The sequence below is a fragment of the Cyphomyrmex costatus genome, unplaced genomic scaffold (assembly GCF_001594065.2).
Source record: "Cyphomyrmex costatus isolate MS0001 unplaced genomic scaffold, Ccosl1.0 scaffold275, whole genome shotgun sequence".
NCBI classification, from domain to species: Eukaryota; Metazoa; Arthropoda; class Insecta; order Hymenoptera; family Formicidae; genus Cyphomyrmex; species Cyphomyrmex costatus.
Window position 1 is genome coordinate 1185647 of NW_017276855.1, and position 13913 is coordinate 1199559.

At 36.9% G+C, this 13913-nt stretch overlaps 1 protein-coding gene across 1 annotated transcript in view; it reads right to left on the minus strand.

Annotated features, from left to right (window-relative positions):
• LOC108774822 (Fanconi anemia group J protein homolog) overlaps positions 1 to 9632 on the minus strand; it is a 47572-nt gene extending 37940 nt beyond the window's left edge. Inside the window, exons 1-3 of the mRNA XM_018541030.1 lie at positions 9313 to 9632; positions 8532 to 9123; positions 8038 to 8149 (exon numbers count right to left, since the gene is read on the minus strand). Coding sequence (XP_018396532.1) covers positions 8038 to 8149; positions 8532 to 9123; positions 9313 to 9404 — 796 coding nt within the window. The 5' untranslated portion in view covers positions 9405 to 9632. The remainder of the gene's footprint in view (positions 1 to 8037; positions 8150 to 8531; positions 9124 to 9312) is intronic.
• Between the last annotated feature and the right edge of the window lie 4281 nt (positions 9633 to 13913).

Here is a 13913-nt window from a genome sequence, read left to right on the forward strand (position 1 = left end):
TTCATTCAATTAAATCGTATGTGTTTGTGCTGCTGACAAAATAAAAAAAAAATGGCAAGTTGGCTAGACATTATTTAAGAGACGAGACGACAGTATGTTGGCGTCGATTGGTGAAACGGTGGCGGGCGATTTCCGACACGCCCGGAGGCGCCTGGCGCCCGCGATTTACCTGCGAGAAACATTTCCGCCCGAACGAAAAGCGCCCATACCGAAATTCTACACGATCGATTCCACGTGAATTACATTGGGGAATGCGCGGCCGAATTCGTTGAACGAACATGTTTCGCGAGTTCACGCTCGCTTTAAATTATCTCGCCGCTAAGACACCAACATAATTTATTTTCGCACGTTTGATTATCTATATTAATAATAGAAAAGAGCCTCAAAAAGTCTGCGTAAAATATGTTTAAGTTACAATATAAAAATTATTTATTATTTATAACAGTAATATATAAAAAAAAAAGTGTAATATGTTAGGATACTTTGAGAATTCAATCAAAGAAGAGGTATCAAAGAATCCAAACTGAGAGTTATAAACTGCAAGAATTGTAAAAAAAAAATAAAATTAGCTTCATAATTAAATACATAAATTAAAAAAAAAACAAATATAATGCAATATATACTAAAGAAAAAAGTTAAGAGATGTTTCTTCTAACCCGTCCAATTTGCACGTCAGAAACCTGGACAAGCGAATGAAATTCTGAAAGCCAAGAACCGAAGACTCAAGATTGTCTATTCTGCAGTCGGAATATCCGGAATCGTTAGCGGGATCCTGGAAATTCTGAAAGGGACAATTCCAGGACGCCGGGCAGTCTTGCCGAGCATGTGGAATTATGTAAGATCGCGGGTCGTTTGGAATTCGCAAGGACGGCGCTTTTTGAATCGCGGATCCTTTCTCGGAAGAAGGTGAATCGTCGTTGACTTCTATCGACCAACCGCCGATCGAACGACCGTGTATTCGCGGCAATTCGATCGCAAACTCCTCGCTACAGAAATAAATTGTAAAGCTTTCTTCGTAATTTTTCCAATTCGTTTAAAGACTCGCCATTAAATTTTCTCTAAATAATTTAATTGTCTGGCAATACCATCCTAAATTTTTTTTCATCGCGATCGATGACATCGGCGCAAAGCAGTTTTCTAAAATCGATTAGCAGCCGTGCGAAAAGCCGTGAGATGTTAACCGGAAACAATTGGGGAAACACCGTCGCGGAACGAACGAGTCGCGGGCAGAAGCAGGAATACAGAAGAGAGACGACGCGAGAGAAGGAAGAAAGGGGGCCAATATAAAAGAAGAAGCACGGAGAGGGGAAAAGGGACACCATGGACCACCCGAGAGAGAGGTTCAGGACTGGTTGGAAATCGGCGGCGCACGCCGTATTCCTTCGGGGGGTCCTTATCTTATTCGCTTACTCGGGAACCATCCGGAACCAGCGAGACCTGTCCGCAGTGGACCTTTCGCTCCCCAGCATATCCTATTATCGGTACAACTATATTTTTATGTGAGGTCAATCCTAGATACACGTATCCCACAAACGTGGGACGCTTTCTTCATGTCAGGATTTTGTCATCTCTTGTAAAAGCTTTAACCGTCACTTTGAAGTTTCAAACGTTGATCAAGCGATAAATCAGCCGATGCGATAGACTTTTTTCTCTCGCGAAAATGAAGAAAACGAAAACGGTCCTTCTGTACCAGTTCTTCGAACGAACCGTCATCGCGATAGTTCGTAAATAACCGAGACTCATTAGCCGCGGAATCAATTTCGCCGAACGCCGCGGGTTTATTATCGCTCCGCGGATAACACGCTAAATGTTTTACGACTTATCGAGTATCTTAGCCGCGCGCGCGCGTTGGCGCTTCGATAATCCTTTACTCTGGAATTCGGGAGACGAAGTGCATAGCCGTCGAAGAAAAAAGATTCCAACGATTTAAAAAAGAAAAAAAAAAGACGAGGGGAGGAAGGGAGAAAGTGGGAGACTCTCATTGTGAGAAGGGTATACGTGTACGCAGGAGACGTGAGATCCGTTGGACCCGCATGTGGACCTTATTGTGTCCCGAAAGGGCATATACAGTAGGTACCTTAATGTCGGCACGGATGAAAGCGTGGGCCCTCCTTTGTCTTTTGCTCGCGAAGCTGCCACAGCACAAGTAACGTGCTCTGCGGGTAGCCCTGCACCATTCCAGGACTACCGTTCCAGGTTTCTATCTCTCCCTTTCCAATCTTCCCCTTTCCTTCTCTCGCACATCTCGCAAGTCGCGTAGAAACGTATAAAAGAATGAACACGGTAAAGAGTTTCGGCACTCAATTTTAGAATCAAATTCGAAAGGTTATCTTTACCCAAACGAGGCGTCACTACTTTACACCTCGATGGACAGCCAAGAGAAAGAAAGAGAGATCCAAATGTAGAAAATTATTTTATATCGAATTGAGCTTGCATTGCTGTAAAATATAATTATTAATCGCTCTATTATTAGACGGAGTAAAATTTATATTGCGTATTATATACGTATTATGATAATTACGTAATTAAGAACAAATTTATGGTAAACCAATACGTGATTTAACGATAGCTGCCCCCCCCCCCCTTTAAAAGCCACCCAGATACCTATAGAAGAGAACACGAGAACGCAGATCGTGCAAGAGCGAAACAGCACGATCGGCGAGCTCCTTCTGGGAAGAGTTCTCGGCGATGGTACCACGGTTGGTACCTTCGGCATAAAAGGCGGATCCCCAACGCATTATTAATGTCAGGACGTCACAGGGCATGTAGCTGCATATTCCGTTGAAGTTGCATGCTGAGGCGCAAAGACAATTCGCAGCGACGACGACGACGACGACGACGACGACGACGACGACGACAACGATGACGACGACGACGACAGGCTGCCACGGGGACACAATATATAATTCCGCGTTCGCCGATAATTATTATGACTTCCCAAGTTTCCTGCCGCACAATGGGTCTCGTCGCTGCCGGTTATTTCGAACTTATCCTTCCCGCGGCTCTTCTCTCCGAACCCCTCCCGGATAGAAGCGAACCTGTCTCCACGTCGTCGTCTCCTGCTGCTGGTAATAAAGTGACATTAGCCGGCATGCGATTTCGCGATAAACTTTCGAAATTTATTCGTCCAACCCTCTCGATCTGTCCCTTCCCCTTCTACCGGCGATGCGGCGCATCACGCTCCTCCGTTCTACGAACGATTTAAAGTTTTTCAAATTCTCCAGTATAAATGTTACGTCAAACTAATCGGGCACTATGGTTGGCACGTAAAACACGCGAGCCGTATGTGCAACGGTCCGCCAAACAAAGTGGCTGAATCCTCAAGTTTCGCATTTTCCTTCTCTATCAACACCTCTCCCACTTGCAACGGATACGCGTAAATATCCGTATACATGTTATTGTCTTTTCTTTTTCTATTTCCCAAGCTTAGAAATAAAATATTGAACCGCGCTGCAGTTTAGACGTCTATACGACTTTGATTACGTATCCAAGGGGATTAATTGCGTCTTTGAAAGAAAACTAACATAAATATTCGAAACAAGTCTCCGGCGAGCCGACGGCAACGGCGATATCGATTAAACCGCGACGGTTAGAAAATTCTCTATTCCCTTTCGAGGACCTAATTTATGCGACTCTCCAACGAGCTAAGTTTACAGTTTGGCGGCTAGCAGTACCACTCGACCTCCGGCAGAGCGTGACAGCGCCAGGTTTAAAGCATAAAGCAAATTATAACTGGGAAAAGCAGGATGTCGTGCAAAGCGACACACCTACGCACGTATATCCCTTCTACATGTATACGAAAATCGCTATCATGACTAATTCCCATCGAGTCGCTCTATCCTGATTTGCCTAATTAGGGATGCGTATTTACGAACTAACAATAAGAACGAATCGTAAGTGACAGCTAATTGCCTACGTGATATCATCAAAAACATAAATTTCATTTAACGTAACGCATAAACTGCCATTATATTTTATTATTCAGACACGAGATATATATTTCCCTTTAAAAATACAGAAATTCTCATAACTTTATAGAAAAGGAAATTAAAATTACAACTGTTCAAAATTTATACTTTCTACCTTCTTTCTTTGTCTACAGTTAAACATACTATAATATATGTATTTATCTGCTTTTACTATTTATCATAGTAAAAGAAATCGATTTCAATTCTATGTCATTCGATGCTACTGCATTGGCACAATGTGCATGTAACATTGTTCAACGACGATAAAAAGTGATGATACGTTCAACGAGGGGAAATGCTTGAATACTGGAACTGCTTTGATCGTCTCTTCGTAAAAACATTGTTAAAGAAAAAGAACCTTCGCGTGCCTGGTAATTTTCGATTTGTGACGCGATGTCACGAGGACGAGACTCGGGGAGGACGCGTCCATAATTCCGGAAGGCGACGACGGTTCGTGCTGTCCTCCCCGGTATATTCCTGGAGACGTTCTGTCCGTCCTACGTCGTCCTCGCGGACCCTGACGTTGCTCACGCAAATTTGACGTTAACATCGCGGAACATTTAATTCGTCGCTCGTGCAGCTCGAAATGGCACGCGATCGTCGAATACGTTTCAGCCTCATTGTCGCGATATGCACTTTAGCCCATGTTATAAATGATCAGAACATAACTCGACATCGGACTAATACAGGTTTTGGCTAACCTTTCACGAAATCCAATCCCGTGATATAAAGACAAAAAATTCATAAGTTGCGACACAATTGTCTTCCGATTGGTCGACATTTGCCTACAAGGAACGATATAGCACATTAAGATAGAATTATGTACAATAAATTACTAAGTTTAATGATTCCTTAAATTAGTTGCCTCCTTGGAGAAAAACCTTGATGGCTGTAACCACAAAACGTTTTCGATGGGATAAATAATATGGATATTTGATTGAGTATAATAAATCTCGTAAACGACAATACAATTCCATTAGATAAGGTGGGATTAAGATCAAGAAAACTACATATGTTTCAACAAAACAATGAACAATATCATTAGACTTGTGATTGAATGTGTTACGAGGAATATCTTAAATAACGTGCACAATATAAAAATTTAAATGAAATTACAATGTCATACTTTGATTCGCTACGTCAGAAAATTTTTTGCGAACTCAAGCTCTAAAACTCTACAGATATATTATAATTAAAATGCAATAGAGTTAAACCTTGCGCGCACGATAAAAGGCATATTAGAAAAATAAACGTATTGCACGTGTTTTTTTTTTTGTTAACAAAAAATGGACAAATTATGAAAAAATTAGAGATTCTTCTATAATGTATTTAAAAGCAATACGTATCTGCAAAAAATGTAACAACGATTTAGAATGTAGATAACAAATTATTTCAATAGACATATTTTCAAAAAATAATTAAAATAAAATCAGAAAATGTCTATTTAAACTATAAAATTATTTTGTCAAACATAAATATTAACGTTATTGAAACTTTTTATACATACAAGAAAAAAATCGTTTTGCTAAGTATCTAAAAATGTAGCTAAATAAAAACTTAAAAATAATTTTGTTAGATTATCAAAATAATTATGTAAAACCTTTAAGCTTTAATCATAACGTTGCAAAAAGTTTTACATTATAAAACATTTCGTCTACTAATTTGAGTGTTTTACATAATTATTTCTATGTCTTAAATAAAATTATTTTTAGATCTGTATATTTATTATTAGCTAAATTTTTACATACTTTAACATACTCGTTCTTCTCATGTATATTATATTAATTTCTTTACAAAAAATATGAATTTTCAATTCCAGTCGCTTTTTTCAGAGACTATACACCTCATATATTCTTAAACGTAACGCATAATGAATACAAATAAGATATTTTTACGCAAAAGATACATATTTATAAATCTTATTTGTACCTATTGTCTAATACATTTTCTAAATCTCTCTATTTCTTCTTTATTTTCAATATTTTATTCTATTTCTATTCCTAATATTTCTATTGTGCGCAGGGCTTTACGTGCAAAACGCTGTGCAGGTTATACTATTGGCGGCATTTGTTCAAAAGCGTAGATGCCAATATCTTATCGCTATAGGTAGATAGAATAATGTGTACAAAAGCGACCATCGGACGCCCGACATTGAACGAAAATATATTCTCGGCGCATTATACTAACGAAAAACGATTATGCTTGGCCGCTGTTTTTCGTAGACTGGTACGACCGAGGACGGTACGGGACACCGCGCATTGCAAAGGCAAATCTAATTGTTTAGAAATTGCACGGATCGCGAACAATTAGCTGCATGCACGCGTGCAGAGTCGAAGTTACCGGTGACTCCGTGATTGTAAGGATTATTACCTGGTGGTGCACATAAACGGTTGAATAATTTAAATTAATATCATAGCCAAGAAACCGCTGACGGTCGAAATGACTTTCTTGGCGAGGAAACAAGGGTCTGCGCCTCTTTTCCACCTGTAGTTAAATATGCTCAAATTCTCCCATTCGGCGCAACGTGGTATTTATACATGAGAATTGATCGCGCAATATTTATGATCCGCAATTAACTTCTATAAGGATTTTTCCATTTTAAAAAATTGACATAAATTAAACATCTGCAGAGCAATTTTTTATTTCGGCCGCATTAACGAGTTAACCGCGAAATATCGCAGTGAATAAATATGTCATGTAAAGTAAGAATGCTCTTTCAATACATGTCACGTCTACATGCAAAGAACCTCGCACTAATTATGTGGAAAATTGAAGTCCCAACGAAATGAGTTCGTTCTTACATATGTTGTAGCTTAGCTTATAACGTGGTAAACGAAAGACGTAATATAGACACAAGGCTCAATAATGAATAATTCTTGATTTGTAATGTAATACTATAACTCAAGATATCGAACTTTGTGTCTATTATATCTTTTATTAACCATATTATATAAGCATTAAGCACAACAGCGAGAAAACATTCACTAAATCTTAATATAATTTTTTTTAAATAATAGTACTACACCATACCAGTAATGCTTAATATTTACTTACAGTAAATATTTATTTAGTAAAAAATGAGCTAATTAATGGTTCTTGTATAAAATAAATGTATGTTTACATTTAGTAAATATTCAGCTAGTACTATTTAAACAAATATTCATGAAATTTAGTACATTTTTTTCCCAAGTGTACAACAAACATAAAAACAAACACATTTTATTGGGACGCAATTTTCTACATAATTAATGCGAAGTCCCATATTTATAAGAGTACATAGAATTTTTCAAATCGATTTGCTATATTTAAAAAAAAAAAGATATAACAATAATATTAATATGAAGTAAAGCTTGCGATTGAGCTAACGATCCGACGGACGTAACAAATCGTATAACAGCGCGTCGAGAAATTATCCGAAAGACTTATAAAGTTTTGACGAGATAAGTAAAACGTCGACGAACTTTGGGGGAAACTTTAATAAGAATGGTGCTTTACCGCGAAGCGAAGGAGAGACAAGCGCGATGGGTGATGGCTTGATCTGCCTAATTTTCCAAATTCGTGTGACAGTCAAAAATCCGATAATAGCGGTGAGCAGGCATGTGTACACGTGTTACAGCGAAGCAAAAGAACGGTTGACATTAACGACCGACCGTCACGAGACGCTACACGACGACGAAACGAGATTTTCGCGAAGCTCCTCGATAAATCTTGGGGACAGACATAATCGCAGCCGTGGAAAACGCTGCACGAGCACGATTGGTAGGACATTAATGAATATCATATGATGGATCGCGTGGGAGCATGCATCATTCGAACGTCTAAGCGTGCACGTGAATTTTCAACATAATTTAGTATGCAAAATAATTTATTTTATTTTTTATTGCGTAATTGAGAGACTGTATCTCAAAAATGTAATCGTCTAATTGTGAAACGCGATCTCATAAATGGATAGAAAAATTACGCAACAATTGCTGCAATAATTTCTGTAATTAAATTCTAATGTTTCTGTTTTAATTCTCGATATGCATTTAATGTGTATACATAGATAATATTCGTATTACAAACTCACCTTTGTACTGCTCTTGCCATGCCAAAGCTGCACAGAGAAGCGCCAAAGTCTTACCACTGCCAGTAGGGCTTTCTAAGAGACAATTCTGCTCCTTAGTACATCCTGCAATGAGCTGCACATAATTTTTAACATATAATTAACATTAATTAGATAAATAACACTATTTGTGTAATATGATCATTATATTTTTGCTCCTCTGTCTGCAATCTGATTATTTTTTACCCGGCTCAATTTTTTTTATTGTTTCAAACTTTCAAAAAATGTGGAAAAATTCAACGTTACCTTTCAACATCTCTAATAATATCACCAAATGATTTTTTTAATTCAAACGTTATTGAGATTTGAAGAAAACTTAAGGTAAACGTTTGAATGAAATTTCACTTGTAGTAAATAAACTTGAATTGCAAACAGAGGACTGTAATGAAACTATGATAAAAGAGCAATGATATTGACTTAACTATATAGTCATAGTATAACTATATAATCATACTTACACTATTCATCACTGCTAATTGACATGGATATGGCTTAACAGGAAGTTTGACTCTGGTTCCAGCAATCATTATTTCATGATGTATTCCAACTTGAGGTGGTGAATCATCTTTCTTGGGAAAGTCAAAATCTATAAAATCATCCTCACCATAACTTGAATCTGAACTTTTTGAATTATTTATCATTAGCTTTCGCCTTTTGTTAGGTGTTTCTATCACATTTTTCCTCGAACTACTACATTCAGGAAAAATGTTTCGAGAGAGTGGATCAGAGATTGGCTTATTCCAATTAAACATCGACTGGCTCTTATAAGAAGTATCATTATTAGAAACATGATCAACAACAATAATGTCATCGTCACTCAAATTATCTGATGTATTATGTTCCGAATTACACTTGGAAGCATCTGTTACACTATTCAGAATGCTAGTTGTTCCGTGACTTGTTACATTCTTATATTCTTTTGTATTTTTCTGCAAATTCAATGGTAAATCAATACTATCATCGTCTGATGATAACTCTATCAAATTGCCTGGATTTGATGACTCATTGGTACAGTTCCTTCTCAAAGACAGCTTCGATTGCCCCTTCGTGCTGAAAGAATACGAGAACGATTAAATAAACGAACAAATCTAGAAGCTTTTATCGAGCATGTCTAGCAACGCGAAAAGTCCTCGAAACGTTAAATTTAAGCGTTAGTCGAGGCAGGTTTATGACACCATGCTTGGATCACCAAGCTAACCTATAAAACGTCTGTTCTCGTGACACATGGATGCTGCCTACCTTGATTCTCCGAGCCACTCGTCCATCTCGGCTTTGATCAACGCGCATATAAACGATCCTATTAAAGTAACGATGATACAAATCACGATCATCAATCAACACCTGTAGAACGTAACGCATGCGGCCTTGCTGTAAACACGACACGTATGTTTCATTGCTTTCCCGCCGTGTGCTCCTAACCTCTTACCCGTTATTCGTTCGCTTCTCCAAATCGATATATTCCTTTATATCGAGTTTATTTTCATTATTACTGAAGCACATGAGTTACAGTTTACACTGTGCGAGGACTACTCTCGCAAATATTTCGTGCCTGAAATCTTCATCGCACTACGAAACAAACAAACGAGGAATCAAAACATAATCCCGGCAGCGAGGCCACGTGACTCGTTCAAACGCGTGTTCATACTTAAAAGTGCCTGTCGCATGTCATTTTATAAATATATTTGCTCGACGCCGTGCAAAAATGTTTTAAATAACATCAGACAGTACTTTAATAGTATTTACGATACACTTGTTATCTACGGTTCATCATCTCGTTTAAAAGTTTTCTGCAGTTTTTGTCCTTTACCTGAGAATAGTCTTGAAGGTGCGACTAGACTATCGAGCCGAAACACGAGCCGAACCTCGAGCCGAGCCGAGTCGCGAGCCTCGAGCCGAGCCGCGAGCCGAGCCGAACCACAGGCCGAACCGTGCCTTGAGCTGATGAGTTTCGAACCGAAATTATCGAGCTGAATTTCGGAGTCGAAATCAAGTCGAGCTCTAACCAAATTTCACAAGCGTCGCAAGCGATCCGTATTTCTTTTTTTTTTTTTTCGATAATTTCGGTTCATCAGCTCGAGGCACGGCTCGGCACGGCTCGGCTCAGCTCGAGGCTCGGCTCGCGGCTCGGCTCGGCTCGGCTCGAGGAAATTTCGGTTCATCAGCTCGAGGCACGGCTCGGCTCGGCTCGAGGCTCGGCTCGCGACTCAGCTCGAGGCTCGCGACTCGGCTCGCGGCTCGGCTCGGCTCTAGGTTCGGCTCACGTTTCGGCTCGATAGTCTAGACGCACCTTAAAGCGGGGAGCACAGACTTTTGCATAACGCATAAACCATATACATAAAGAATTTGATTGGTCCATTGACTCATGCATAAGAAAATGGACCAATGAAATTCCTTATGCACATGCTTTTATGCGTTATGCAAAAGTCTGTGCTCCCCGCTTAACAGTAAATTTGATCTTTTATTATTTATATTAATATTTTAAATCTGCGGAACATAATGCTTGTGTTTTTCTATTGAATTGCTTACGTAATCATTTCTACGCAAAGAACGATTTTGCAGAAGTATCTAAAAATGTCGGTACGAACCTGAAAATAATTTCATTGGACTATCAAAATAATCATGTAGACAATTAAAGTATATAATGAGCAATACTATAAAAAGTAACATAACAGCAACATAATATGTCCTTGTATGTGTACTTCTTGAAGGAAAAAATAACTTTCTATTCCAAAACTATTTCCCAACTACCAAAGTAATAATAAATTAAATTGAATCAATATCCGTTCAAATAAATTTCAAATATTAAAAAATAATAAAGACAAATTGAGCTATACTGGTTGTCAAATATATTTGTATATATAAATTTGTTATAATATTAACACTGATATACGGAACGTTTCGACTTCACAGAGTCCTCATCAGCCGTAAATAACCCCATGTAAATTAAACAAACCAATCAACTTTGATTAATATACGCATTTTTAACATACAATATCTGCACTTAGATGATTATTTTTTAATTTTTAAAGTAATAATAATTTTTTTCTTTTAAACATGTGAAATCTCTTTAAATTGCTTTAATTGTAAACGAAGATACATTTTGTTGAAACGTATTTCGTTTTTTTAATTAAACAAAAGTGAGACCCAAATACTAACATTTTTATAGCTATTACAAACTAAAAAGTGATAGTAATTTAAACAGTACATATATATATTTGTATTTTTATTTAAAAATAATGATATTATGTAATGCGTAATCTTCTAATTCTCAAGCTAAATGATATGAATTATTGATTTCTAAATATGTAAAAAAAACTAATTAACAAAAAATATCCATAAAAAATTTGTTTATATTGTAAAATTTTAGAACAATAATTATTATTATTAAATTCATTTAGCTCGATCTTGACCGTTTAATTATTTAATCAGTCGTCATTTTATATTATTCCGCGTGATACCAAATTTTTATACATTTCATTATCAATATTTTTCTAGGAGCAATATTTTGATAAGAAGTTTCAAGATTACATTTGATAATATTTTGATATAAAGATCTTTTTCTTTATTTTACTATACGATGGTGAAGTAAAAGTGATGAAGTATAAGCGTTTCACACAGTGTATAAAACAGTGTTGCGTTGCTAGAATTGTGACTTGTGTGTCAAACATATGACTATTTATCATCAACTATTATTTGGAAAAGATAAAAGATTTCAGTGCAGCAAAAGTTTAACAGCCCTTTTAAATAACTTTACGCAGTACTCTGTGTTTATAATTGCGTGTCACCTAGATGGCGACCTTCTTCAATCGCTGAAAAAATCCGAAAAGACGTCCAAACACCGAGGCGAGATATATTTTCAAGAGCGTTAAATTTCAATTTACGTGTCTCTCGAGTATATCGAATACCAGCGTGTCTAGTCAAAGCCGACGCGACGCCGGCTGGAATCAAGACTCATGGCAGACGCGCGCGCGGAATACAGAAGGCTGTGTGTCGCTGCCCTTGGAGTAGCTCTAACTTCGTCGACGTGAATCCTTATCAAATCGTATCCGAAATTCCCACGCGCGCGCTCACGCACACACGCGGCTCGTACGCGGAATACGCCGCGCGCGAACCGGGTATCAGGAGGCCCCGTCACGTATGCGCCAGACATGAAATTGCTCACTTTCAACTCACGTGCCGTACCAAACAGTTCCATCGGCTTCTTGCACTTTCACACAGTTATGATGGAGATCTTAACGACCGCGGGCCGACGTAAGATAAAGTATCATTCGTCGAGGAAAACGCAGCATCCTCGGCGTGTTTCCTCCGTCGTTAACGAGATGCCTCTAGATACTTTTCTCACGTTCCGCAAACCGTATATACATGCGAACAAGGTAAACATAACTCGATAGGTTGGCATGACATTTGTCGTCACGACAAATTTTCCAACTCTGTTGATCGGCTACAGAGAGATTCGCAGTGTTGCGCTTAGATAATTCAAAATTATCTAGATATATAGATAAGATAAATGACATAAAAATGTATTTTAGATAAGATGAAGATAATTCATTTTATATTTATCTATTAATCTAGGTAAAAGATGTGAAATATAAAAAAATTTTTTATATAAGATGATTTTGTTTTTAAGTAACTATTTGGTAGTAAAACGATTTAGGATACAAAAAATATATTTATTATTTTTATAAATATATTTCATAAATATTTTATAAATAATATTATAAAAGTTTTTCGAATTTAATAAACGGGTTCTACATGGAATTAATATTTGATATCCGCAACTAAAAAAACGTTCTACTATCGCTGATGATGGCAATGATGTATTATATATTTTTAAAATTTGTTTAATGTGTGGATATAAATTTAGAATATCTAATTCTTTTGATTTGTTTTCTAAATATGAAAATACTTTAATGTCGCTTTGAATGACTGGTGTCAAACTACCCAATTTTTTGTTTATATTGCGAAAAAAATCTTCGTCACTACTACTACTGGAGGTTGATCGTTTACATAAAAAATTTCTTACAATACTCTTCTACAATCTTAGATAAATTGAAAAAGATAACATTATTTTTAATCTAAGATAAGATAAAGACGGTATATATTCTTAATAATCTACATAAAGATAAGATAAAGCCATTTCTTCATCTAGATGATTATCTAGATAATTTTATCTAGATAACGGAAAACACTGGAGATTCGACAATTTCTTCAGCCTGCGGTTCACTGACACACTTAAAAAACTGATATACCTCTAAATTATGTATACCGATATATGTAAACACATAGCGAATTTCACCTAACGCTCATATATGTAATCGAGAAATTATATTTGGCCTGTTCTTTTTAGCTAAGGTTCTTGCAGAGTTCATCTTTCTTCCTTTTCTCTCCACGTTGGAGAAAAAAGAACGAACCTATCGTATCGACCTCTCACTATTAACCGAAAGTCAATATTTCATACTCCAGCATTTAATATTACGCATTAATTGACAGCACTTAATTTTATCTTTTAACTGTAAAAGAGTAATTCTTTTTATTGTATAATAATTTTTGATAACTAAGATTTGCTATTCCTCGACTTCTAGTTCATTGGCTCGCTAATCTAAGTATCCTGCCAGATACTGAGATGTTCGAAAATTGGACTTTTTATACGTAATATTGATATTCTTAGCGCACAGATATATATTACCGCATTATGTAATATTAGATTTTACAATACATCAGTTATGTACCGAGGATGATCCAGAACTGAGGTCAAAACGTCTAATGCACTTTTTAATAAAATAATTGTACACATAGTGTGTAATGTGTATATTTGATTTATTCATTTGAACCTATATTTG